Source organism: Xiphophorus couchianus, chromosome 20 (assembly GCF_001444195.1).
Source record: "Xiphophorus couchianus chromosome 20, X_couchianus-1.0, whole genome shotgun sequence".
Taxonomy (NCBI): domain Eukaryota; kingdom Metazoa; phylum Chordata; class Actinopteri; order Cyprinodontiformes; family Poeciliidae; genus Xiphophorus; species Xiphophorus couchianus.
Genome location: NC_040247.1, coordinates 22,389,875 through 22,416,674, shown reverse-complemented (window position 1 = coordinate 22,416,674; position 26,800 = coordinate 22,389,875). Strand labels below are relative to the sequence as shown.

Below are 26,800 nucleotides of genomic sequence, written 5' to 3'. Positions count from 1 at the left end.
CAATTAGGACAGACGCAAAGAGAAAACCCTTCTGCCTTTCCAGACATGTCTCCATTCCCACTATTAAATACAGACATTTTTTCCCCCTGAAATGTAACAACTGTGTGATGCAGTGGTTCCCAAAGTAGCCGTTGGGAGCCTGACCAGGGGCGCAAATCAATAGTCATGGGATCTTTAGAGTTCCCTTTCGAAATCTCACTAAACATTTATATTCATATAAGTCTTTTATAATCTCACAATAGAATAAATACAATACAACAAAATAAAAACAAAAAAATTGTTTGTAGCATTAAGTACAAACATATGATTGTGTACTCCTCAGTGTTTAATATCAAACAACATTGAGAGCATGTTGTTGGTTTATCAAGCCACTACCAACATTTAAACAGGGTTTTTTGGGGGGTAAATTTATTGATACTTGCCAATTAACAGAAAATGTTTTCTTCAGAATGTTTGTAGAATTGCAATTACCCATCCTTTAATCTAACAGAGATGAGCTGTAGACAAAGTCAATGTTTGAATGTAGCTAGAGAGATCAGTGGGGCAATCAGTGACCCTGGAGAAATAAGTGTGAGTTTATTTGTATCTAACGTGTTGTTGTCAGCATATTCCTGAGAGAGACTAACGAGAGACAGAACAAACAAACGGAGAATGAATATGAGAACCAGCAGGAACTATGGTTGAAGGAAGCTAAAAGTATAACAACTGCTACTTTCTGAGGGTCACAGTCATATAATTAGTCATTCTGAAGCCGGACACCTAAAAATATCAAACTTGCCCCGGGCAAGTCTATACCAATGACAAGACAGGCTTTTCTCCATCTCTTGACAGTTTTCCAGAGGTGATGACAGGAAAGTCAGACCTGACCGAACACATCCTTCAATCAACTGCAGATCCTTCCAGCTATAAGATATCTCACAAAAGGAGAGGCGATGAAACAAACAGAGGACACTGACGCAAAGTTGGTCCATCTGAAATAGTCTTTACCCGACTAGATTAGGTCCGACACATAGTGTCTGTCCAAGTCAAGATTTACACATCGCTATACTCATTTATGTACAACACATACACATGCAGTCAACTTCCAGGCAGATATGGCCTCCTAATCAAGGCTCAAGTGGTAATCCTTCTCACTGCTTAGGGAGTGTGAATGTGTGTACACTATGTGTGAGGTCAGGCAACTTGGAATCACTCCCTGCTCATAATAGGAGACTGTTAGCCAGTGCTAATCGCTAATGCTAACAGGATTGGAGCATGGCCGGACCCAGTTAGCCAGCTTATCTCTTGCACAGAGACCCATATATACACACACACACACACACACACACACACACACACACACACACACACACACACACACCCCCATGCCCACACACATGCACAGGCTTGGACTAATACTTTCTACACTAATAGAAAGAAACACAGAAAGAAGGGAACGGGAGAAAAAAATGCTGGCTTGAGAGAAAAATAATGCTGTCATAGTCAATGTTTCTTATTTTTCAGCCAACACATTAAGCTAGTGTAAGCTACAAGCCTTCTTACGGAGGGAAAAAATCTGATATGTGGTACTTTGCAGAAATGTCCATATTTTCAGTGTCACCCTTTTGCTTCTCTGTCAACTTTGTGCCATTCATCTGGCAGCCTTTCTCCCCTCACCAACTCGCCAGAAGGCTTAAATAAGCACATGTATTAAAAAAAACCCAGAGTTTTGTGGCATTCATTCATCAAAAGAACAGCACTTTAATAAAGTAGCCTTTACATATCAAGAGAAAGATAGCTACAGATGACAACTTATAGTTGGTAAAAAGTTTTTGCGCATTTTTATGTTAAAATTTTAGACTTTTCCAGACTTAAAACTCCACAGTTCTCAATACATTTGCTCAATTTAAAAGAACAAATATGTTTTTGTGCCTCTAATGAGATATAAAAAGATGGATGGACAAACATGAATAACTGAAACTTGGAATAAAGTTTTGAAATAGAAACATTTCCTCAAGCTTTTTCTTTAGTCCTACTTCTTTAGATCTCAGAAGTACCATCAACTTTTCATGGCTTCAATACTAGACGTCTCATGTACTCTACAGAAACCCTGCTATCGAAGTGTCTCATTGACAGTGGCATTTGAGAAAAAGAGTTGATGCCATCTCCTGGCAGAAAACCCTTCATATGGAGTGTGTCTTCCCCACCCAAATGCAACCACATCTGCTCAAAATGACAAAATAAATCGGGTAGCTCTGTTAGACCCTGAAGGCAAATTTTGTTCTTGCTAATCTCCTGATAATCATGAAGAAATTGAACTGGTAAAATCCAGAGCGCGTGTAGAGTAAAGGTTACAAATTGAATGGATGTGGGGGAGAGGTAGAAATGAAAAATAGATAATTAAAGTGGGGTGGAGGACGGGTGGAGCATTTGGCATATGATGATAGCGGTGCAGCAATTAATTCTTATTTATCCTAGAAGGGAGCGTGGGCGTTCTGATCGTCACCTGGAGGAGAGACAGAAAGCTGAAGATAGGACGGACAAAGAAAGGAAGTCAGATGCTTAAAAGAAATAAGGAGAGAAAGTTTTTTTTTATGGTTTCACAAAATGATTTTTCCCTAAAATAATTTAAATCTACTCTTATCTGGACAAATACACACAAGATTCTACACTATTGTTGTTTATTTACCAAAGCTGAATCTAATATGTGCAAAAAAAACAATGTACTCTTTCAGCAGCCTGGTGCTACTAAATAAAATCATATGAATAATGGATCATTGGTCTGGTGAAGATGTGTGCTGATAAAATTCCAAGGCGGAAAGATATCAACAATCATCTTAAAGCAGTAACTGCTGCTTCTCATCAATCTGGGGAACATTAAAGGGACATTTACAAATAATTTGAGGTCATCATCATTTAGGGCAGGAGTGGACAGGAGCTGCCCAGGAGTGGACAATCCGATAAATTCATCCTGAAGTGGGCCAGTAACATTCTCAGAGATCAAGCATTTTGATTTGAAAGGAAGGAAAAAGACAAGCTGAGCAAGACAATGAAGGACTGTTAGATATCAAACTCAGTGGAATCAGTGGAAGATAAGCGCCCAGTGCAAATAAATGCATAAATAAAAATCACCAACTTCAGCATTAAATGACTCAAAGGCTTTCTAACTGACATAGTAAAAAAATATGTTTTTGAATAAAGTACCAAATTTTTTTTTTTTAAAGGAAATACAAAAAAAAAAAAAATTGCAACTGTAAAAACACTGCACTCCCCTGAAATCAAAATCTGATTAGTGTCATCAGAGCGATCACATGGCAGTCTTTAATTTGCAGCAGCTCACAATAGATTCCAGCCACTGCCCCCACATGTTGCACACACACACTTAAACACACAGGCAGTCTGCAGGCCAATTAAAACAGAGTCAGTGTGTGGTATGGCTGAAAGAGGTGGCAGGTCCACTGTTTATATCTCATTAAGCTGTGTAAGGCCATGCCAGGCCAGACTTTACCATGCCCCACCGCACCTACCCTACACAGAGCAGCACCAAGGCCCTCATTAGCCTCTTTCCCGACACTTTTAACGGCGCGAATGTCTGAAAATATGTGCACGCTTTGATGTATTGAAAATAAAAAGGTTTACGGCCTCCGGTTATTGCAGTCGGTTAGTTATATTAACAAATCTCATAAAGTCATAGGAGTGAAGCTTGCGTCAGCACCCTGACTCATTTCTTTCACATACACACACACACTGTAAGGATGTGTGACAGACTATCACTGGACTGTCCTCTCTCCCTGCAGACATGTTTGGCCCCTTCTCCAGACCTCGGGTTGCTCTCTGCATCCATTCATTTATCTGTTAGTCCATTTTTTTGGTTTGCCATTTTTCCTTCTCATTTCCCATTGGAAGTTATTTGTTCTCTCCTCTACAGCTGTACTTATCTTTCACCTTTTCTCCTAATCTATTTTTCAGATTCTTTCTCAAATCGCTGCATCAGAACTTTCTTGCTTTTGTATTTTTCCACCTTTCCCATCTTTCCTTCACATACCACAATTTTCTCCAAATCTGTTGCTTTTGTAGTTAGCCGTCTTGCTGTACGAGGGGGTGCGCGCGCATGGGTGCGCTCTCAAACACACCCACACACACACACAATGGTGTTGATCTCCGCAGCCAGACTGCAATTCATCATCATTTTATCTCCCTTAATTGGATGCCATCAGGACCTCTAAAACGTCACATCTCTTCTTCAACAAACAGCTGCTCTCTACGCACGCTGAGAAAACACACACCGCCACACCTCTTATATCCAAACTAGATTTTCTCCTCCTGACCCCACGTCTGCTTTTTCCTCACTGGTGAAGAGCCGAGAGAAAAAAGGAGGGTGATGGAGTGGCCGACTGGTTTATCAGACGTTGAGGTAATGGTGTACGGCTTGAGCTGATATCATCTGTCCTCTCATTCCTGCCCTCCAGGGAGAAACAAGGAAAGAAGGTTAAAGAGGGAGGAAAAGGGAGGAGAGTGGAGACGTGCAACTGAAGTAAAAGCTAACAACACTTGGGGCCATAATGCTAAGAAAAGTAGAGTCTACAACAGGTTGAGCCATTTCGTTCAGTCTTAGTGTTAAAGAGATCTCCAGATGATCTTCCGCATGACTCTTTGGTTCTGAAAGTACTGGATTTTTTCCATGTCATGTTTTCTACAAGAGATTTCCAGGTGTTTTATTGGGATTTTTCCTCAACAGAACACACAGTAGTGCATTAATGTGAAAGGTGAAAGGAAAATTAAACAATCTAAATTGCAAATTAAGAAGTGAGCATTTCAGTTCTGCCCCATTTACCATGACACACCCAAACAAAATTAACAAACAGAAACATAATAGTGGCAGTATCATCCAACGGGAAGGCTTCAGAAATAACTAAATGCCACTAAAAGCAATTCTACAGAAAAAAAACCCTCGGAGTCTTAGTGTGAGTTAATGTAGGACAGCTAGACTAAACATAGTCACAGAAATAATTATAAAGTTCAGGACCAACTCTAACAGATACTCTCTTACAAAACCTGAAATTAGATAATTGTAGTTATCCAATTAGCCTGACAGTAAAATACTTTGAACAATGGGCACAAATTTGAGTTTCTAAATGTGTAAAACTGATAGTAAAAATGTTAACTAATGTTCTCTAGCAAACCTCTGAGGCACACACATTGAATTTAAAACTTAGGTGACTCCTAGAGGCAAGATTTGCACAAAATGTTATTGAGGGCTATTAGAAGAGAATTCTCAACTTTTTATTTGTAAAAATATTTTGAAAACTACATTTCCCTTTCCTTCCATCTCACAGTTCTTCACCTCATAAAACCCTGCAACATACCCTGAAATTTGTGGCTGTCTGAAAATAAAATTAGAAAAAATGTTAGGGCTGTGAATACTTTTACAAGGCTGTGCGTGTGGGCGTGTACAAGTGCTTGTTTACGGCAGTGACCCCTTTGGCAGTGCAACCGCAGCCTTCACAACCCCCAGTTCAGCATCCTATTGGCCCTTTCACCCGAAGCGCTGCCTCTGATTGGTCGACACACACCGGGAAGCTGTCTTTTCCAGGTCAGAAATGCGGACAGCTCTGATGCAGACACCAGCTTGTTGTTTTGGTGGCTACTGACCAGAGTTTATTTCCACCATAAGGTCTGGCTGATGGTTGTGAATGTGTCAGTATCAATGTGGGCTTTTTCTGGCAAAAAGAAATAAGAAGGAAGCAAAGAGGACACGCTTTTCCTCCTCATCTCCTCCAAAATGATCAGAGCGCTTCTACAATTTATTTGCTAGTGGACGTTGGACAGCGAGTTATTTTATTAACTTTACCAGGGTATAAAAAATTTTACTTTTTGCAAAATTCCCAACTTCAAAAGCCAGATATGCAAACTGCTATGAATTATTACTTGTGCAATACAAACCCAATGAAGGCTCAACACAGCAAAATTTAGAGCTTTGAGCAGTTTTTATAACGTAGGAATCTTCAAAGTCTCAACACCTTAAATATGGCCTACTTGTTTTATGTGTGCTTGCGAAAGCAAGCCTTTTACAGTCCTGCCTTCTTTCTCCTAAGATCTATAATCCACTTGGTCTTTTTTCCCCGTTGGGATCAGCTGGTGTGTGCAGGAACTTAATACAAAAACACTGAATTCTCCCAAGAGCACATATGGATAGCCAATACCCAACATGGGTAATATAGAGCTGGAGTTGCACTATCATATATCCTGTGTACCACATATACAGTGGGTTATTGACAGTCTCCTCCCAGGGGATCCTCCATAAGAGTATTATGTTATCATAGTCACCGTAGAAACAGCAAAATATGGGAAACTAGAGTTTAAACCTGATCTGACTGTGGATGTTCTGAATATCCTGTGGTGAAGTTGTCTACTCTTGGATGGTGTGATATTGTATGAAAGAGAGGAGAAAGAGTTCTGGCCTCAGGAGAGACTTTGGAGAAGATTTTCTTCTCTCACATGCTCTCATCTCGATCCCCCGCTCCTTCCCTTATGTTCTTTTCGGCATCTCTCTCCCTCTTCCACTTTCCTCCATTCATGTAACCTGAAATTGACTATTAAGCTCCAATTTCCCTAGTCCATCTAACACCCTCTCATCTTCATTTTTTCTAGTCACTATCTCTCTCAGGCATTACATCTCTTTTTGTTCTTGCTCAATCAGTCTCTCTTTCCTCTGGTTCTCTGCTTTTTTTTTCTTTACAACATTTGTCCTCCTCATCTTCTTTTGTCTACTTCCGATCCCCAATTCTTTCAACATTTAGCTCTCAACACCAGGGGTTTAAGGAAATAGAAAAATGAAAGCATTTGTCTTGTCAAAGTGAAACGTGTCCTGCACCGTGCAATTCAGTTGTTGTCAGCATGTGATTTTGACTGGCGAAGTAAATTACTGCTATCATTATTTTATACTTTTATTTTGAAATAATAAGGAAGTAGGTTTTAGCTGCCATGTTACGCTGACAAAGTTTGCTAAAGTTTCCTAAATTTGGCCTTAAAGGGGCAAGAAGCATCACCGGATGTTTGGCACTGGGTGTAAAACAAGGATTTTGTCCTAGATTGGAAAAAGTGCTGATAAAACAGCGCCTACCTCGGTGTGGAGGTCTGTGTGGCAGAGGGAAATTGAACTGTCCATGTTGAAATATGTTGAACTCTGACTTCTGTGCGCTGTGATGCGTACTTTTGTAGTCGACATAAACTGAATTGATCCTTATTACACACAATGGAGCTGGTCAGTGTGAAAACAGAGTTTAGAGAAGATCAGCTGTACTGCACCAAGTTCAAATGAGGAAAAGGCAACATCACCATCGCTGAAGTGTTGCAGCTTTTAATATCCATTATCTCATTCTTCCTTTGAAACTTGTCCCTTTTGTGTGTATTGCATTAAGGATGAACAGAAAACAATGCTATCGGTATAGTTTTCAGTTTAGTCCCACAGGAGTTCCTACAGACTCCCGCGGGAAGCTCAGCGCTCGTCTCTTTGGAGAACCACAGACTAAAGTTTTATTGTTGGACTAGCCAACACTACTCCATTACTAAAACGTGAAAGAAAACTCCACCACTTTTAGAGCAATTATCTGGTTGAATCTTTTGTACTTCGTTGCCAGCACAAAAGTGTACTGGCAATGAAAGTGTCTTGTCTGTTTTTCTACAAAGTGACAGACAAGACACCAAGCCACTAGCTAACTGTTAACTGCTAACAATAGCTGGAGGCCAGAGGTGTTAAAAAAAACAAAACACCATTAATGACCTCAAGACAACGTAAGTCAGTTTTCACATTTATGACAAGAAACAAAACACTGGTCTAACTCTTGTGAGAGTAGATTTTGACCACACCTATTGTGTGAACTAGCAACATACAGCTGTTGTTCAATACATTAGTCACACGCTTGGTTTGAGCTCTGAACACAATTTTCTCACCTGAGTCAAATAAGGCAAAAATCTCACAGAACACCTAGCTGAAGCTCCTTGGTAATCCATTAACCCATATTCAAAATGGATGCTGCACATGGTGAAATAAGCTCCTTATTTGTTCTTCTTAAATTAACGTAGCAGGGCCCACTGTACTATATGACTTATGTTACTGAGCTCGTTCCTTTACTGTTTGCAACCATACAATGAAGAGAAATACATTATTATGGGCTAGTAATCGATCGCTGAGAAAACCAATTAGCAAATCTCACTAGTTTCCTGAACACCAACTAGAATGTTCTCCACTCTGGAAAGATGTTTGTCTCAGATCAAATCAAAAGCAGCACAAAGTTGGCATATCTTGTAGCGCTTCTAGTCATGCTGACTTAAAGGGTTATTTCACGGTTTCTTAATGAGTCTGAACATCATTTGATAATCTCTACCTTAGAACTTATACCCAAATCTGAACTGGATAATTTCACACTGAATAAAGCTTCTATAAAGCACAATTTGTGATTTATGAAAATATATTTGTAAAAAAAAAAAATATATATATATATATAGATAGATTTCCACAAAATATTACCACAATCTTATTTTTATGAGCCCAATATTCTGCCTGTCAGCTGTATGCATCACTGTATCCATATCTCAACACAACTCTAGTTTCTCTGCTTGTGCTCCTTTCTTCAGCTGTGTTAGTTTGACCCACGAGTTTTAGATAAACATTTGAGTCACTCAAACACAAAGACAAACCACTGGTTTAGCATCCCATTGACTAGCCATAAAGCAGTGTTGTTGCAGTGGTCTGAGGGAAGTGCAAATCCAAAGATGCATACAGGGCTATCATGGGAGACTCGCAGTAAGCCATGTTGAGAGATGCACATGTCAACGTGCCTACAGACAGTGATTAACCCCTCTCGCCATAGGTGTGTATGTGCGCGTGTGTGTATACAAACAGATGCAGCAATGTGTACACAGCATAGGAGATGAAGTCTATTTCCACCGCAGTCATGCATGATTCATAGACTCCGCGCTGAACGCTGTCACAGCATGAGCAAACAGAGAGGAGCCTGTGTGAAAACTAGAGATATGAAGGTCTATAAATGGATAAACTAATATTTAAGACCCTATTCTTGTGAAATATTGCTCCTCTGCTAAAATAAGATCCTCATCCTAATAATTCATGACACATAATTAAACTCATAAGCTCAAGTCTGCATGAATTATGCCTTAATAGCAAGTTCATGCAGCTGGCACCTTTTTCATCTCCTGAATCTAAATACGGGTGCATGAGGACTCTATGCATGTGCTACATCGATATGTGGTGTTGCAGTCAAGTTGCCGCAGCAAATTGCTAAACAAGGACCAAGTGTTGACAGCCTGAGGCTAATTACTGCTAGCATGTCTGGTTGGTGGACATCAAATAGAGATATTTAACTTTTGGCCAGAGCTGGACTTTGTTGCTTATTAACACCAGGCTTCCAGCTACAATAAAGAGTCAATAAACAGACATCTCTGTGGAGAGACAACCCTGTAGCAGGATAATTATCCCTGCCTTCCCTGTCAAGTGTGTGCCAACACCTGTAGACTATCCGTCGATATGGACAGAATACTGTCACAGTGGGTAGTCGTCAAGATCTACGGCTAAGTACGGACCGCTGCTTAAATATGTAAATGACAAAACCTCAGAGTATTATCAAGTGAAAGAGCTCCGCAACGAAAAAATGACATCTAAGTGGTTCTAATATATCAAATCCACTATTCTCTGTTGCAGTGACACCTCATGATCCTGCATGAAAAACTAAATTAAAAGCATTATCTATCATCTCTTTTCCAAAAATAGAAAACACTCTGGTGCAGAGTGCAGGTGAACATGTGCGGAAGATTGAGCGCTGAAACCAGGGAGCAGCAGGAAGGCAGAGAGAAAAAGATGAACTCTGCAGGAGGATGGAGGAAAATAGAGGGAGAGGTATAGAGTGGAGGTGTAAACATGATCAATCCGCTCCAAACTAGGTTCAGAGAGAGACTTCCTCTGCACATTTTCAGCCTCAATGAAGCGCGACGCTAGCTGCCTCTTATCTGTCATGCTATTTTGAAGCCACACATGCGCGTGCAAAAACAGCCATATTCCAACATCAAACAGCCATGGACCTACCTGCAAATCCTCTGCACACGTACAAACAAAACGGGTTCTTACTAGACAGTGTGCAGAAAAAAAAAGCCCTATGTGGGAGCACTAAATCCAGTTAATATGCACCACTTCCTGTTAAAGTCATGAGCACATACAGAGCCTTGCAGTGGTGTTTATACCCCTGGAACTTTGTCACGTTTTGTCATGTCAGCATCACAACCATCAATGTGCTTTCACTGGGATTCTGTGATAGACCAACACAAAGTACACAGAGCAGGATGTAAAGGGGAAAGATCTTTAAAATTTATTTGCAAGTAAAATCTGTCAAATTTGAAGTGGATTAAAAGATCAGGGTGATGCGAAGGACTTTGCTTTCTGCCACACATGGCATTTTGTATGTCATCCATAAATTGGGTGACTTGTGAAAGCAACTGGTTGAACTGGCGTTTATTGAGAAATATCAAAGTAAAGTGGCCGACAACAAATGCATGAAACACTTTCTTTGATTTTTATTTGCCAAGGAAATTCACTTGAGAATGAACTACTTCATTTTGGTCTGTTACATCAACTAAATATGTTTTTTGTTGCCATGTAACCTTATGAACACTTTTGCCAGCATCGTAAAACCAAGCTATGAACATCCACTCCTCAGCCTTACTCACGGTTGATCAATATTTTAAATCACGTTCTAGGAAATCCAATGTAATCACTTATGATTTGGACTAATAAAAAGACTGGGAAAATCCTCATTATGTATACATGCATCTTAATCATAAGTTTAGTACTTGACAACAATATTTATTTGCCAACTAGCGGTTCAATGCAACGTATAAGGATGGGGTCATATATGTAGACTGTCAGCAAGCCAGTATGCAATGACTGCATAGTGATTCATCATGATGGTGAGCACATTTACGTCCTGAATGGTCATTAGCTGTTGGAGGCAATTATTTAACCTTGACCAAGTCAATGCCTTCTCTGGGATCATGATTTAGTTACCCAGCTGTATTGATTATAACAAAGTAATGAGAATGCTTTCTGTTTGACCCTAATGCACCACATCATTTGCACTGCAGTTCATTAAATAGTAGTTGTTTTTTTTTTTACTTTAGCTTTGTATGTTAAAATATGATCTGGCATTCTTATGTTTTACACTTCAGATTTTTCTCTGAAATGTTGAATAAAGAACATGTCACCTCCTGTGTTCTCCAACATTAACTGTGCAAAAAACCCCGCATTTCCTTAATTCACAATTTACCCAGAATTCTCATAATCTTTCCAATGTTGCTCACCTCGGTATTCTGGCACTGGATGGAGGTGCTGTTGAAGCGCAGCGCAGGAACACTTTTGGTCAGACCCTGAATGTCGAAGACGCACTCATAGTTCCTCTGTGCGGACTGTGGTTGGGGAAGGTTCCTGGCTGCCAAGGTGATCGGCTTGGTGACTCCCGCTGGCATGTAAATCTGGGTTGATGGCAGAATCTGGGGGCAATCCTGGAAATCATATGAATAAAGAGATACTTACATTCTATTTCTAAAAGAAACAACAAAGAAAAGTAACAAGGTAGCAAGAAAATATGCAATAAAATCAAATTTGTTGCCACAAAACCTTCTAATATCTGTGATGCAGTAGCAACATATGCCTTGCAAAAATATGGACACCCTGTTCAATTATTCCAAATTTTGTCACGTTCTGACACAAATCTCAATGGATTTCATTGAGATTTTAAGTAGCAGACCAACACAAAGAAGCACAGCACTGTGAGGTAGAAAGAATATTTTATATGGTTTTCTAACAGTAGTTCCCTAGTTGTACAACAGAGTCCATCTGTGTGTAACTGACTCTTAAATAGAGTTGTTTTGTGGAGATATTAAGGTTTTTTGTTTTTTAGATAATTAGTGAACAGACAGCATCATAAAGACGGAGGAACAGCAGACTGGTCAGAGTTAAAGTTGTGGGGATGTTGAAAGCTTGGAGGAGCCTTATAACCAATGGTTAGGTTATAAATAGTGGGGGAAAAATGTGATGGTTCGAGGGATATGAACACTTTGCAATGCAATGTAAGGTCAAACTCCCTCTGGCCTTACACCAGGTTGAAACTCATGCTGTATGTCTTTATACAAGATATAAAGGGTATTCTTTTTACCCATTAAGAATTTGTGCTGGTGTTACGGCAATGAAGTACCATGTGTGAAATAAAATAACAAGCTCTATAATTGTTGCACATTTTCGAGCGTATGCGTGCAAGCTTGGGATTCTGGGAAGATCCAAAACACTTGTTATGATCATCTGGAAACCACCCGTCAACTGCAGGAGCAGGGTGTGTGTTTGAGCATATACCCTTGTACAGATGTGTTAGAGACAAACAGCTCCCTCCATGTGCAATTGGATTAATTAAGCATATTTGGGTCAAGAATAAGATGGGGCAAAACGCTCGGAGCATAAACTTTCCGAGAAGTGAATTTGTGCATGTGCTGGAAGAAATTAAGTCATTACAGTGACCATGTTGCAATTTGGCAGAGGGACGCACATCTCATCAACACAGAATGGAAGGAAGAGAAAGACCACAAGGGTGTGGGTGATACAATTTCAACAAAATGAGCTAAAGATCCCAGCCTGTACGTTGTCATACATATCACACAATTTACAACATGGAGACAAATGACTTGCATGATAGGAGATATGCAGAGCCAGGAAATTCACATTCAGCCGTTCATATAGGAAGAAGGGCCCTGAAACAATGCATTTGGTTTCAGATAGATTATTCCCCCTAAACTACTGCAGTATCTATTTTAAAAACAAGTCCCAGCTGCACTAGGTAACACACTCTTATTAGAACTTTAAAAAAAAGGATCTTTGACCAGATCCTCGTTTAATATTCACTGCAGATACATCAGCTCACACTCGCTCACCTCTCTCTTTAAGCACATATCTGACTCCTGGTCTGTAAAATTTTCCTTTACCCTTTTTCCAGCTGTAGCAGCTGTACATTAGAAGCTTCAGTGCATCCCCGGGGCCCGAACACAATGCCGGAGTTTGTTCATTAGCCTGCTTAGCCCTGGCTTGGTGTTTCGGATCACACACAAACACACGCCCTCCCTCCCCAACACATAATGAGGGAGGGGAATACTACAGGAGGAAGACGAAGCAGAGTACAGAGAACCAGAGGTATAATCAACTAGGAGGGAGGCGGGGTGAGCAGAGGAAGAGAGCAGCAGGAAAATGGATGGTTAAGAAGGAAGGAGGAAGGTAGGGAGTGGAGGAGGGAGGAGAGGGTGAGGAAATGAAAGGAAAGAAATGTGAGATGGTAGTTTAATTGGAGAGAGAAAAAAATGAAACAGAAATGTTAATATCAGCAAGTGAACAACTTAAAAAAGGACCATAATCAAATGGATGTTGAGCAGAAAAAAAAGTACAATAAAATTATACTTTAAAATAAAAAAAAGGCAAAGTGGGACGTCCGTATCCCCTACATCTTTTTAATCTATTTATCCATCCATCCATCTCCAGCCACATCGTGTACAGAGTCCCCGACAATGTCCTACTTAATTAACTGCCTGGAGTCTCAGACAGCTCTAGAAAATTGATGGAAGGGACCAGAGATGGAGGGAGAGGCAGGAGACTGCGACAGAAGAGGAAACAGAGATTGATTTGCACTTGTGGCTTTTGAAGTCGAGTCACAGAGAAGTACTGTAAGCTCAAGTCAAAAGCGGCAGACTTGCATCACCCTGGGTGGAGGAGGGTGGGGGGGTTTGAACACCCTGCTGCTATGTCAAGAAAGCCTCTGAATTGCAAGCTAGCACTGCCTGTAGCATAAGCTGCTGCTAACTGATGTTTTATTCATCCGTCTATCGGCTTTGTGTCAGCTCCGCGGTCTACTTGTCGCTTCTTGGCCAGTTATATTTCCTTATAGTATCTTTTCAATTGAATCACTTATCACTTCTAATGCGTACACAAAACTAAAATGCCATATAAAAATTACAAAAGGAAACTCTTTATTTTATATAATACATATAATGAAAAAAAATTTATAGAAAATGCTCAAATGAGTTACTTTGTATTTATAGTCTCCTTTGAGACCTATGAAATTAATAAAATATGACATTATGACCCCTGATGAAATCACCATCAAAGTTATTTATTGGAGTGATATTTTCTTTACAGTAGACTGAGGAGATTTTTTGACATTGCTTTTATCTAAGCAGATATGAAGCTTTCTCATGGCAGGCACAAACTGCTAAACTGTTTAAGAAACCTCCTGGGTGGACCACACAGTTTCAAACCAAAAAAGTCAGGAACAAATCAACCAAATGGAGACATGTTGTCTGGATTACCATTGCTTCACCATCTGACAATTGGTCTGGTACAGAGGGGGTTTGATTTTGAGGCGGTTTTTATGGTTTAGGCTTGGTCCCTTAGTTCTAGCCAAATGAACTCTCTTCGCATCCAGCATCAGTGCCTGACCTTGCAAATGCCATCCTGACAAAACTCCTAAATAAACACTAATAAACCTTGTGCAGAGAGAGTTGGAGTTACAGCTATATAAAGTGGGTCAACTCAGTGCAAAGCTTATGTAATAGTAACAATAAAATAAGAGATAATGTGCATGTAAAGTCAGGCTTCTCAATATTTACAGCATTACATTCATTTATACGGAACATTTAACTAGCATTTAAGTATGCTACTTCATCATTGCCCCTGTTTCTGCAATGCTGCATTTGAAACAAAGAGGATTTAAAGGGGAACATGAGGCAAAAGAAAGCAAAAAAGGAGGATACTGAGGGAGAGAGGTGAACAGAACACCATTGTGCAGGGAGAAACAATTTCATCAGTCTTTGTGACAGGTGCCAAAACAGTTCAAAGCCTGCATTAGGGCTACAGAGCACAGAATACACTGAAACAATATTTTACCAAAGGGAATACTTTGAAGCTAGAGGAGAGTTTTTCTTCTTTTTTATTTCCTTCCTTTTCCTGACTTCTCAGTTTTCAATTCATCTGTGAAGACGGATGCTTTAGTTTGCTTTGCCAGATGTGACACAGCATCTGGCGGATATAGGAATGACCAACAGGAAGGAAGAGCATGTGTATTTTTTACTTTTTTTTTTTTTTTGAGTGTGCGACTCCAACCATGTGGGCTTACTGCCAGACACAGTGTGTGTAATAAATGCCTCAGGAGCACTTAAAGGTATTATACTGAGTCAAAAGTCTCACAGAAGATCAATAAAAAAGCAAATTGCAATTTAAGCTTTTCTTGACAAACAGATTCTCCAGACCATGAACTGTTTACACAGACCAGCAGCTCGCTTCATAAGGGTCACTTCATCTTGCTCCACTGTAACAGGCGCTTTTAGTGAAGCTGTGTGTGTATCTGGGATGTGCAGGAGATGCGTGAAAGAATGCATGACACAGATGGTTTTGTCTTCAAGAGAATGCGGCACAAAAACATCTGCTCAGTTTTGGATTCTCATCACTGTCTTTGCATTCAAACATCTTCATAAACTTAACTGTCAACACATGCAAAAGCCAAAATAGAAAACCACTATTTTGCACAAGCAACTAAAAATTCAATGGTAGCTTTAAAATTCATTTACTAATCACAAAAACACTAAACAGTATGTATGTGTACCTGGATGTGGGCAGAAGTGTGTTTGTGATGGCGGATATCCAAGTAGCCAGAGGGGTCTCTTAGCTCTGCATATTTGCTCTACCTTCAAGGCTGCTTGAGGCTAGTGCTGCAATTTTCATGTTCTAATGGCATGTATAAATATGTAGATTATGAAGAGAAAATGTAAACATTCCTTCAGATCCCCCTGATTTCTTATTTTCTCCTAAAAAGCTAAGTTGTTGAATGAAGCTGCAACTTAAATAAATTTATTATGAGTTCATATTGGGCCCAGACTCAATGTTCCCTCCTGAAGGTGATGGGTCGGGAATGACAATCGGATGGGAGAGGAGGTAAGAAAATCCCAGAAACAAATAGCTGAAATTAGCATTATCTGTAGGTTAGCTGGGAGCTATCATTAGGAGCAACTATGACATCAGATGCACATCATGAAATACACCTCTGTTATTTTCCATCAAACAACCAACTATGGCAGACAGCCAATTCAGAGGGAAGCCAGTGATCCTTCTCAAATAAAATCTTTGCAGAAGCATTAATAATAATAATAATAATAATAATAATAATAATAATAATAATAATGCATTTAATTTGTTAATGCCTTTCAAAACACTCAAGATTGCCATGTCTGTCAAAGCAATGCAAGATTCCAGCAATATTTTCTGCCTCAGTTTGCCTCAAGAAGTTCAATGAGGGTAATTGATGAGCGTTCATCGACAAGATGCCCCACAGTGTTCCAGATGTTTATTTTATTTCCTTTTAGAGACAAGACAATAAGTCAAGTCATGGAGTATTTGATAGCTTTGCGAACTTATCTTCCAGATACAGTTTACCTGGTACGCATTTATTTTGTTACTTACAAATTCAGAATTTTGCCTCTAAATGTTTCCCAAATTTTCCTTCTCGGAAAGGTGAGACATTTTGCATCCTAAGAAGTATTTTTTTTAATCACTGGGTTCCCATCTGTTTTTCAATTCGAAATTACATACTTTTTCATAGTGAACTGTACAGTACATTAGGACATACACAAGGATGAACACCTATCTGCTGTTATTTTTTTGCTTATACTCTAAATGTCTTAAAGATTAGACTTCATTTGGTCCAAACCCTGATGAAACTCTGTTAATGAAACTTATTGCTTTCAAAGGTTGCTGACCCTAAAAAAAAATCTGTCATATCTGAGGTGGAAGTAAACATTTAAGGCATTCAGAAATGGTTTTTATCAACTCATTCTGGGAATTTTAAATACTTGTCAAAAAGTTAAAATGTAGAAAACATCGAACGTTTCTATATTCAATCAGATCTAGGAAAACAGTCAAATCAAATTCCAGAGTTTTCAGGACTGCTTAGAAACCGTGTGTGTATAAATGCCCCGATACCAAATTAGATTAGATGCCACCATGAATCTTCTTACAGGAGATCAGCTGTCACTCCACATTAAGGCAGGTTTAATACATTTTCCTTTCGTCAATGTGCTCAGATGTGTACTATTCCTTTTCCACTATTACACTTTCTAAATAAAGGCAGACATTAATAAACCAATGTTTGTTGGGAAGAGGTAATCTCTACATTGCAGGTGGGCCAAACACCTTTTAACATCCACCAAGAGCAGATAATGAGACAGTCAGCGGGAAGATGTGCCAGTGTGTGTGTCAGTAGGCATGTGTATGTATGTGTGTGTTCATGCAGATATGTAGAAAGGTGAGAGATTAAAATCAAAACATTAGGTGGTGGTGGGTTTGGGGGTGGATTGGGACACAAGTGTGGGAGTAAGAGGGGGATAAAAGCAGAAAGCAAATGTGGGATGCTTTATTAATAAATAAATGGAATAAAAGAGCTAAAAGTGTTCTGAAGGTTTGGCATAGCCTGACAAGATATAAATTAATAAAGTTCCAAAAACACTGCGCATTCATAATGAGGCAGATGTCTGGTCGTTGCTTTTTCTTTTTTTAAAAGAGCCCCTCATCTCTCCAATTCACACACACACACCCCTCCATCCATAATTAATTAGCTGCTTCTGTGATGTGCAGACTATAGATCAGGGATGAGAAAAAATAACATGCTAAATAATGAAGTAAAGTGATATGGGGAGCCTGGGGGAGAGATGAGATGGCAGCGATGGTCACAGAGGAGCAAAGGGGACACAATGGTACAAATAAGGGGAACATTGTGTGTGTGTGCGTGTGTGTGTCACAAAGAGCTCACAATAGAGGTACATAAAGAATGCCGAACACATCCTACTGTCTGTAGTTGTCGTCTCTTAGGTTCTCTGATAAAGATTTTACACAAGTTATAGCATATAGGCTGCTACAGCCAAAACATAAGGTGTCATTTTTATTCTATATAACAAGGAGGGCCGTACATAATGGGGCTGATACACTTTTTTGCTAAAAAAAATAAAAAATTGTTCTGTAATAAAAGTAGCATGATTAAATACATAATTCAGCTATTCAAACTCTAATTTAACTTAATGGTTCTAAAAATTAGGTGGCAAAAAACAAGATCTAGCAAAATTCAGAATCCATGAAGATTTATGCACCAAAGCAGTGCTAGTGACAACTATAAAATATGCAGGTTTAGATGCATCCACAAAGATTTACTATTAAATATGTTGGGTGTTTTGTTCTTCACAGTGAAAAAAAGTACAATAACTGTTTTACAAAGTCAAATAAAGACTGGCAGGACTGTGCTAAATCTTGCTATTAATATAAACAATTTTAGGTATTTAAATTATCTAATTGACAAATTACCAGAAAGATAACTGACAGTTCTGTTTAGGAGTTTTTATAAATTAATCACAGAAAAACACTATTTTTCTTTTGCAAACCAGGTTGATAAAGCATACAATAATGATTTTAAAAATGCAAAGTGTTCAAACTTTTGTCTGCACAAGTTTCAATTTATTGATTAGTTGTACGTTTGGGATCTTTATCCTGTTGCAACACATAATTGAGTCCATGTTGTAACCTGTTGATTTTAGGCATTCCAGCCATTTTGTGGAAACAAAGTGTGACGAAGACATTTGGCATAATACCATCACATTTGACAGTTTTTCTCGTCAAATTGCTCAAACCCATGTCTCATCTGACCATAAAGTCTTTCTGCAGATGGAGTGTGACTTGGGTATCCAATTATTTTTTATTTTTTGTTTTGATCCAACAATTTAGCTAATTTTTTTTAGGATTAGCCTGACTAGAGTCCACAACAAATAATGAACTATGAAATGGCTATAAAAAAAAATAATAAGAAGGTTTATAATATAAAAAATTTTTGGTCAAAGCTTTTTAACCATATCATAGATGAAATAAATCATGACAGAAAGGCAGGCAGCTTTTTTTAATCGTATACACTACGTGTGCTTAAGACTCTACAAAGTCATCTATTAGCTAAATTAGCACCATAACAGCTATTTATAGATATACAGAAGAAAAAACAACACGGTGGTAAAATTAGCTAAAGGTACATTAGTATGGAAGCTGTACATTGCATATTTTACACAGAAGCAGGGTAAAAACACGTGTGTACATGTAAAGGCGGCTCATTAGGACGCAAAAGCCAGAAATATGTTTTGTGACCGAATACTTACTGCAGGGGATGAAAGGAGCGATAGAGTGAGGAACAAGTTAATAAGGCAGCAACATGTAGAACAGTGCAGGAGCAAAAGGATGCAGAGGAAGAAAGGGGACTTTGAAGCTTGAAAGGGACTGTGAGATTGTCTGCCCACAACCTTCTTTCTGAGCAGACTGGCTATGTAGAAAGAGAGGATGAGAGAGAAATACGGTGAACTCTGAGTGCAGATGAATGAAGGAATGCATGACTTGAGTACCTGTTATTCAGTTTTGATTGTTTGTGCTATTAACACCTTCCAGACCTGGAGCTTGCCTGAATCTAGCATACATCTACTCTCTTTACTCCATGTGCCCACAAACTGCTTCAAACTCTGGCCTTTGATACATCAACTGTAGAAACATACATTTCTGATTTCATCTCATAATCCCTTATCTTTGATTTACAAGCAAGCCGGCAACCGTACACAGTTTATCCCCTTGACACACATGATGCCGTGCGCTATAAGACAATAAAAATAAAACAAGAACGTGGGATTTTTTTCTTCTTCTTTTTGACGGAGCTCTTCATTTTTCCTCCTTATGGGTTTTCATAGTGTAGAGGGGGAAGGGTGCGGGTGCCTGGCACCCCGTTTCATTCTAACCCAGATATGTCAGCAGCAATCAAACTCTGTGCTTTTCAGCTTTTCAAAGACGAGCTTTGATTTCAGAGGTAGATATGCTCTTCTATCTGCTGCCCATGGCTCTTCTCTACAGACGGCACAACACTTCAGAAAGTCTGGAGTGAAACCAGAATTTCACCGCTAAGAGATAGCTGGATTTCACGTAAATAATAAACATTAATGCTTTTATACCCAGTTATTACTACAGTGATTAGTTACTATTAAACTCAGATTTATAAGATTACTGATGTTTTTAAGATAAATAGAATAAAGCATTAATCTATTTACAGGCATAAATTATTTCTGAAGTCAAGGCATCCATCTACCTACTTTGCTGCTTCAGTCACTTAACCAAAAACGTTCATTCAGATCCATATTGGTTCCAGTGCATACATACAGCAGGTTTCTAGCCACCTCTAATGACCGTCTTTATCTACAATAGAGCTAACTTGGAACCACCTGATTAGGTCACTGTAAACGTGTCAGATTAAATTTTTCAATTAAAAAAAAAAACAAACTTCTTTTAAAGTAATACATTTCAAAACTTAAACCCTGTGTGGGTGATGTTAAAATAAATAAATGACAGGAAGATGAGAGACAGCAAACTATTGTTACTCCACAGCAAACCTTTTAGTGATGCTCATCTCTGTGCTGTTACATTCTTTCCCCTTAATAGGCAGGTCAAACAAAACTAAGAAATCTACATGTGAGAGTCAAAATATTTTTATTAGATTGAGGTTCTACTTGATCTTACTCCAAGTCTTGACAAAAATGCTTCCTTCCTTTGGTTCAGTTTTTAACTGGGCAAAGTAACAGTTTGATATCGCAGCATAAAGAAACAGTTTTAATATAAAAACTTTTTCACACAGATCGGGTACAGATCTTACTCTGATTTCAGCTTCTGCTATTTTTGTGATTCATTTTCAGCTTTTGGCATTCTGTGTGCTTCTACTGAGTTTTTAAGCTTCTTCCGATCATTCTAATACTTTTTAAAGTCTCCCTGCCTCAGTTCAGCGTCCTCAGCAGATCACCTGACCAGTTCAGCTTGAAGCATGTGGTTACAGTCCAAGTTTGCCATCTTGGATTTTCCTAGGGAGCACTGAGGTGTTGTAAAATGGAGGCTGAAATAAGAATCAGTGAGGGCTACTTTCTGAAAACAGCATGGTGAAAAGCAAGACATGACAAACTCACTTAGCTGGTCTTGTGAGATTGTCCACTGGCTCTCCATCTCAGCAGGCAGTTGCTGTTTCTCAATCACAGTCTTTGCTTCTGTGATCTGCCTGCACTTTGGAGTTTGTTTTTCCTTTAGCCCATTCTGCTGAATTATTTTCTAACTACCCTGCTCTTTCTCTCAGTGACTTGGCAGTTATTTCTTCCCATCCCTGACACACAGGCAGTCTGATGGTAAAAATGCAATATTCATCTGTGTTCACCATTAGGCGGGCTGGCTGTGAGGGCTGTGGAGATGAAGATTTAAAGCGGCCTGAATAATTAAACCACTGGGAACTGTGACAAACACAGACACAAACTAGCATGCACACAAACACTGACGTGTCCATGTGCACAGCCTGCAGCAACGGCCTGTGTGTCCATCAGTGACATCTTTGCTACAAATTAGCTGTTCATTAAACCTTTGCTGATGCCGGATTCAATGGTGCAGTCAGTGTGTTGGCATGACTGGGGTGAAACATGCTGCACTAATGGGGCTTGGATTATATATGGAGAAGAGAATAACCCAGCAGCAATGCTGCACACCAGACTGAACTGAAGTTTTAATGTCTAATCAAAGCACTTTAACTGATTTAGCCAAGAAAGTGGCCTTCACATCTGCATGAAGTCAATATATTATGCATGCTGAGGTTGCTAAATCTCAGCCTCTTCCATAAATATCAATCTGCTGTCCTTGTCTACTAAGCAAAGTTTTTTATGATCAGAGTCTTGCCACGGTGTCCCAGACGAGGCAAACCACGTTCTCACTGGAAACATTTTCCTGAACATTTTCTTTCCCCGAAAAAGCTAATATTTATCTTAGTCTTACATTTTCTCCAGTCACAGTTTAGTATTTAAGCTACCATTACAGCAGCAGGTTATGCTGTTTAAAGAATCAGACATGCATCCATCTGCAAAAGTATTGTTGGTTTTGCAATACTGGGCTAAGCTAAGTTAGTTTCCCATACAGAGAGTTTGGATTTTACTTTTGTATGTGGGTTAAAGAGGCTATTTAAATTATTTAAATGTCTATGGAAAATAATGGTTCCATATCCTTCTATACAATTAAAGCATAGAAATATACAGAAAAATCTAAGGCGTACACACCACTTCATTTCTACAAAGTTGACAAATGGCCACATTTCTATATCTGTTCTCCAAGACCTTGTACTTTCATTCACTTAATTCATTGCTGATTTTTGACAAAACAGAACTTTTTACAGGTTTGCCCAAAACACCTGCAACAATCACATACAGGTGGAAATGTGATTTATGCATCAGAAACATGTCTGAAGTTTTCTGTTCCCAAAAATTTGCAAAGTTTCCAGGGTTGAAATGGTTCAAAAAGATAAAGCGTTACATGAGCAAACGGAACCCAGGGTTCAGTTTAAGTCACGGTTTAAATTAGAGCTGTCTGGCAAAGAAGGCAAGAAGTTACTTCATCCTGTTGCCTCCACTTTATTTTATGTTGTTGTCTTCTCTCTCTTGCTCTCTGATCTCCAACTTTAGAGCATTTTTTTGAAAAAAAAAAAAAAGAAAATTGCATTTCTCTCAGTTTTATCTGTAGCTTGTCATAGTCTGTTTTTTTTTATTTGCCTTTCTGATGTCACCTTTGTTACTTTACAATGTTTTTCTCCACTGTTTTGTGACTTCTGCTCCTAATTAAAGCATTTTATACAAATCTTTTGGTTTGCTCCTAGTATATTATGTACTTAACTGGAAGGAGTTTATTGTTTAGGCAAACTGTATGTGGGATAATTCATCATACCTCCAGTGATTTTCTTATTTATTTGTGGCCTCTTTACGACACAGCTGGTTATTTTAAATGCTGCACATGCAAGTAATGGGTGGAGACAAGTGGTTTTGTTACAAGTTAAGAGAAGCACATTTAAAAGATTTATGTTTAATAGACAAATAAAAATCAAGGAAATGGGGATGAACATTAAGTTGAGACGAATAGAAGAAAATGAGTGAAAAAAAATACAAGTGATGCACCAAGAAACCATCTGTTGACCAAATCAAACTATTTTCAGCTCAACAGTTGAAACAGAAAAGGTGAAAAGTGAGTGAAGACAAACATCAACAGGTACAGAGATCTGAAAGAAAAAGAGGAAAGAGAAAATGGGAAACAGTGAATTTCATTCGAGTACCCACACACTCCTGCCTCCCCCTCACCCCTGTGCCCCCTGCAGCCCTGCACTGCTGGTTGTGCTTTGTCCTGATAAGAACCAGTGACAGTCACACAAACACACACTGAAAGAGTACAGTCAAACACATACGAATATCCGCACTCAAAGAAGGGCCCCTCAAGCAGCCTTGGCCTGCAGTCTGTGAGACGGTCTCTTTCTATAAAGAATGTGTGTGAGTGTGTTCTGCTCAGTGTCTGAGTACCAGCCAGGGTAAACACAGTGTGCCAGAATGTCACGGTTCGGGGCCTTCACACCTCCGTCACAAATAACCCAGTCAGCCGTGGATTGTGTGCGCCGGTGAAAGGCAGCGAGAGTCGGAAACACTGACCGTGTGTTTCTGTGACTGTTTGGAGAAAGAGGAGGTAGGCTGCATGCGATAAGTGTAATCGCATGGCTAACAGTGTGCGAGAGGAAGACGATGCGTGAGAAAATGAGCCAGTGCGCTGCAACGCTTTTTTCAGACTGCAGTCTATATGGAGCCTCTCTTGTTAATGTAGTGTCAAGGGAAAGAGTGTGGATGAGGCTGTTGGAAAAACCACAGAGATGATTCATATTGCACTCTTATCTGTACAAACTCTCTGCAGTCAACAGTTTCTTTGAGGATTTAAAAAAAAACATATATCAAAATTGGAAATACACTGAATTTCTTCCCAAGAGTAACCATGGAGCCCAAAGAAGTGATAAACTGGGTCTAATTTTTGAAGTTCTTGTGCTCCTCTGACTTTCTTCTGGTTGTTTTCCAAAAGCCTAGAGCCAAGGCTTAATAAAGTTGTTGGATTCTTTTTTTTTTGTGGCTGTTTTACTGGTGTAGGCAAAAAAACAAAAAAGCAGTAATAAAAAAGAATGCATTGTTGTGTGACAAATAAAATAGAGCTTAAAACTGTCAAGAAAATCCGAGCTCATCCCACTTCCCCATGCTGGAGATTTTAGTTTAACAGTAATAATAAATAAAGTTATCTTTAAAATGAATCACTCAAGTGACATCAGGGCCCAACAGTAGACTTAAGTGTCAATAAAGTTGGTTTAACAGTAATAATAAATAAAGTTATCTTTAAAATGAATCACTCAAGTGACATCAAGGCCCAACAGTAGACTTAAGTGTCAATAAAATAAATCTGGTTGTGTGTGTTGTTTTGTCTCATGCAAACTTTGCTTTAATTCTACTTTTTTCTATCTAATCATAAGAAATCATAGTCAGTCAGAGAGAGTCATTAAACAGGAAAAGCAGGTTTCCTGGAAAAAGAGGAAGTTTCCAGCCTGCAGATTTATAAAAATAGCTGAGACTATTCCTTAGTTTAAAGGTAAAGTTTTAAAGAATGAAATCTAAACATTATTAGTAATTGGATAAGATTCAAAGTAAAATACTTATATTAATATTGGTTTACTTGTAATAATACTTACACTTATATTTGTGGGAACACTTACAAGAAAAACAAGTAACTGTAACTTTGGTATCAAATAATTAGAATCATGGATTATTCTTGGTTTCTTTTCAGAAAAACATCTGTAATAACTCACATTAAGATCATAATAAGAGTAACTAATAAGTTATGGTTATAAAATCATAAATGAATGATAGATCAGAGAAGCTAAAGAAAATAAATGTGATAAATGTGATTTTGACATTAAACTTGAAATGGTGTAAAAAGGTGTAACTGCAATTAAACATCACTGATATGTTGGAGGTAGAGAGTAGGTGAAAGGTTGTGCAGGCAAGGGACACAGGAGGTTGAGCAACCCTGAGACATTGGCACAGACATCATGACATGATGTCTCTTAAGACAGTGACGGATATGAGATCATCTGTCTAAGCAGACAGATAAACCCTATATAAGGTGGGTGCAAAAGAGGAACCTTTTGTTGGATCCTCCGGGCAGCTTCGAGCCAAGATCGAGATGGACAAAGAACTCTGCAGCTGAAGAAGAGCCGGGGCCACGGAGCCGGAGACTGTCCTGCGCATGGGGACCAACCCGTCTGGCCCACAATCTGTGGCTTCGAATCGCACTTCTCTCATCGGCTGGGTTCTGACCCCAAAGACAAAGATGAAGACAAAGACAAGGAAGAAGAACTGGTGCCTTTTTTCCTGCCAGCACCAAGTCCTGTGTGACCTCATCATCCATGCGGAGAGGAGGCTCATCAGACCTGCGGAGATCCTGGCCTTCGCCGATCAACATCTTCCTCCTGTTGCAACACCTTCTTCATCATCGTGCCAGGTCTGGGGTTCGAGGCGCCAAACTCCGTCCGTCTCGCTCAAAGGTTCCCTTTTTTAGTTCTCAGTGTCAGCAGTAGGGAAAGATAGACTAGATGATTGATTTTACTTATTTGATTATTTCTGCTACTGAATTAAGCTGTACTGACCCTTGCAAAAATGCCTTACTAATAAAATATTTAGCATAAAGAAAATCTAAAGATGTTGTGGACATTCAGTTAATGAGTCACCTTAAAGTTCTTTGATGGTTGTAAAATAGCTGTGATGTTTGATTCTGGAGAGGAAGAGGTGGAAAATGTTTTTAGGTTGCTGGTAGCCCATATTTAAAACCTCATCCTTGGGACTCGCCCGAGTCACTAAAACCTACCTGGTTCAATAACAAATGCAAGTTGCAAAATAGAGAACGAGCGACCGTTAACAGGTGTGCTCTGTGAAACTAGTTGGCTGTAGGCTGCTCAGTCTGGCTAATTCACAGGGGGAAGAAGGGTGGGACACCTGGATGTAGGCCGTCAGATAACCAGGCGAATCGTTTCTCGAAACCAGCTTAAACAGAGTTTACTTCAGTTCTGGACAGGGTAAATCCCAGCAGATTTAGGAAACTCAACGTACCCGTTAGACGGAGAGCTGGTAGCACATCTCCCCTCTCAGAAGAGGAAGTACGAGAGTGAGAGAGTAGAGACAGAAAGGAGGGGGGGGGTGTTGCGCAACAACAAAACAAACTATCCAAACAGATTAGGCCATATGTAAAGAAAAGAGTAAAAAAAAACCTACAAACTCCTCGTGCTTTGTGGTAAAATCTGCCATTTGGTAGCAGAGATAACTTGCAATGAGACTTCTACATCCCTGTGGATGAACTTGGCTTTTTATTGGCCCAATTAAAGTCATGTCAAAGCACCTCAATAAGATTTAAGTCTGGCCTGTCATTAGACCACTCCAAAACCTTAATTTATATGCATATATATTTATTACTGTTTTAAGGTAGACTTGCTGGTGTGCTTTAGGTCATTGTCTTGCTGTGCAACCCAGATGAACTAGTGATTGGCCAGACCTTCTAATTTAGGAATTTCTGCAGAATTCATGGATCATCAATAACAGCACTGCCCTGAAGCAGCAAAGCATTTCCAGTCCTTCAAACCACTACCAACATGTTCTACTGTAAATATGTTGTAGTTTCCTGTTGTCAATCTACAGAATATTTACCAAAAGGTGTTGGAGGCAAGAGCGAGGCAGGGAAAGTGTGTTTTGGAAAAACTCAAAGAACAAAAATAAGTTACCTGGCATCTAAAAG

The 26,800-nt window shown here is 39.2% G+C and overlaps 1 protein-coding gene across 5 annotated transcripts in view; it reads right to left on the bottom strand.

Annotated features, from left to right (window-relative positions):
• plxna1b (plexin A1b) overlaps positions 1-26,800 on the bottom strand; it is a 247,573-nt gene that overhangs the window by 65,365 nt on the left and 155,408 nt on the right. For all 5 annotated transcript variants that reach the window (XM_028001974.1, XM_028001972.1, XM_028001976.1 and 2 more), the window contains one exon: positions 11,350-11,550. In XM_028001974.1, coding sequence (XP_027857775.1) covers positions 11,350-11,550 — 201 coding nt within the window. The remainder of the gene's footprint in view (positions 1-11,349; positions 11,551-26,800) is intronic.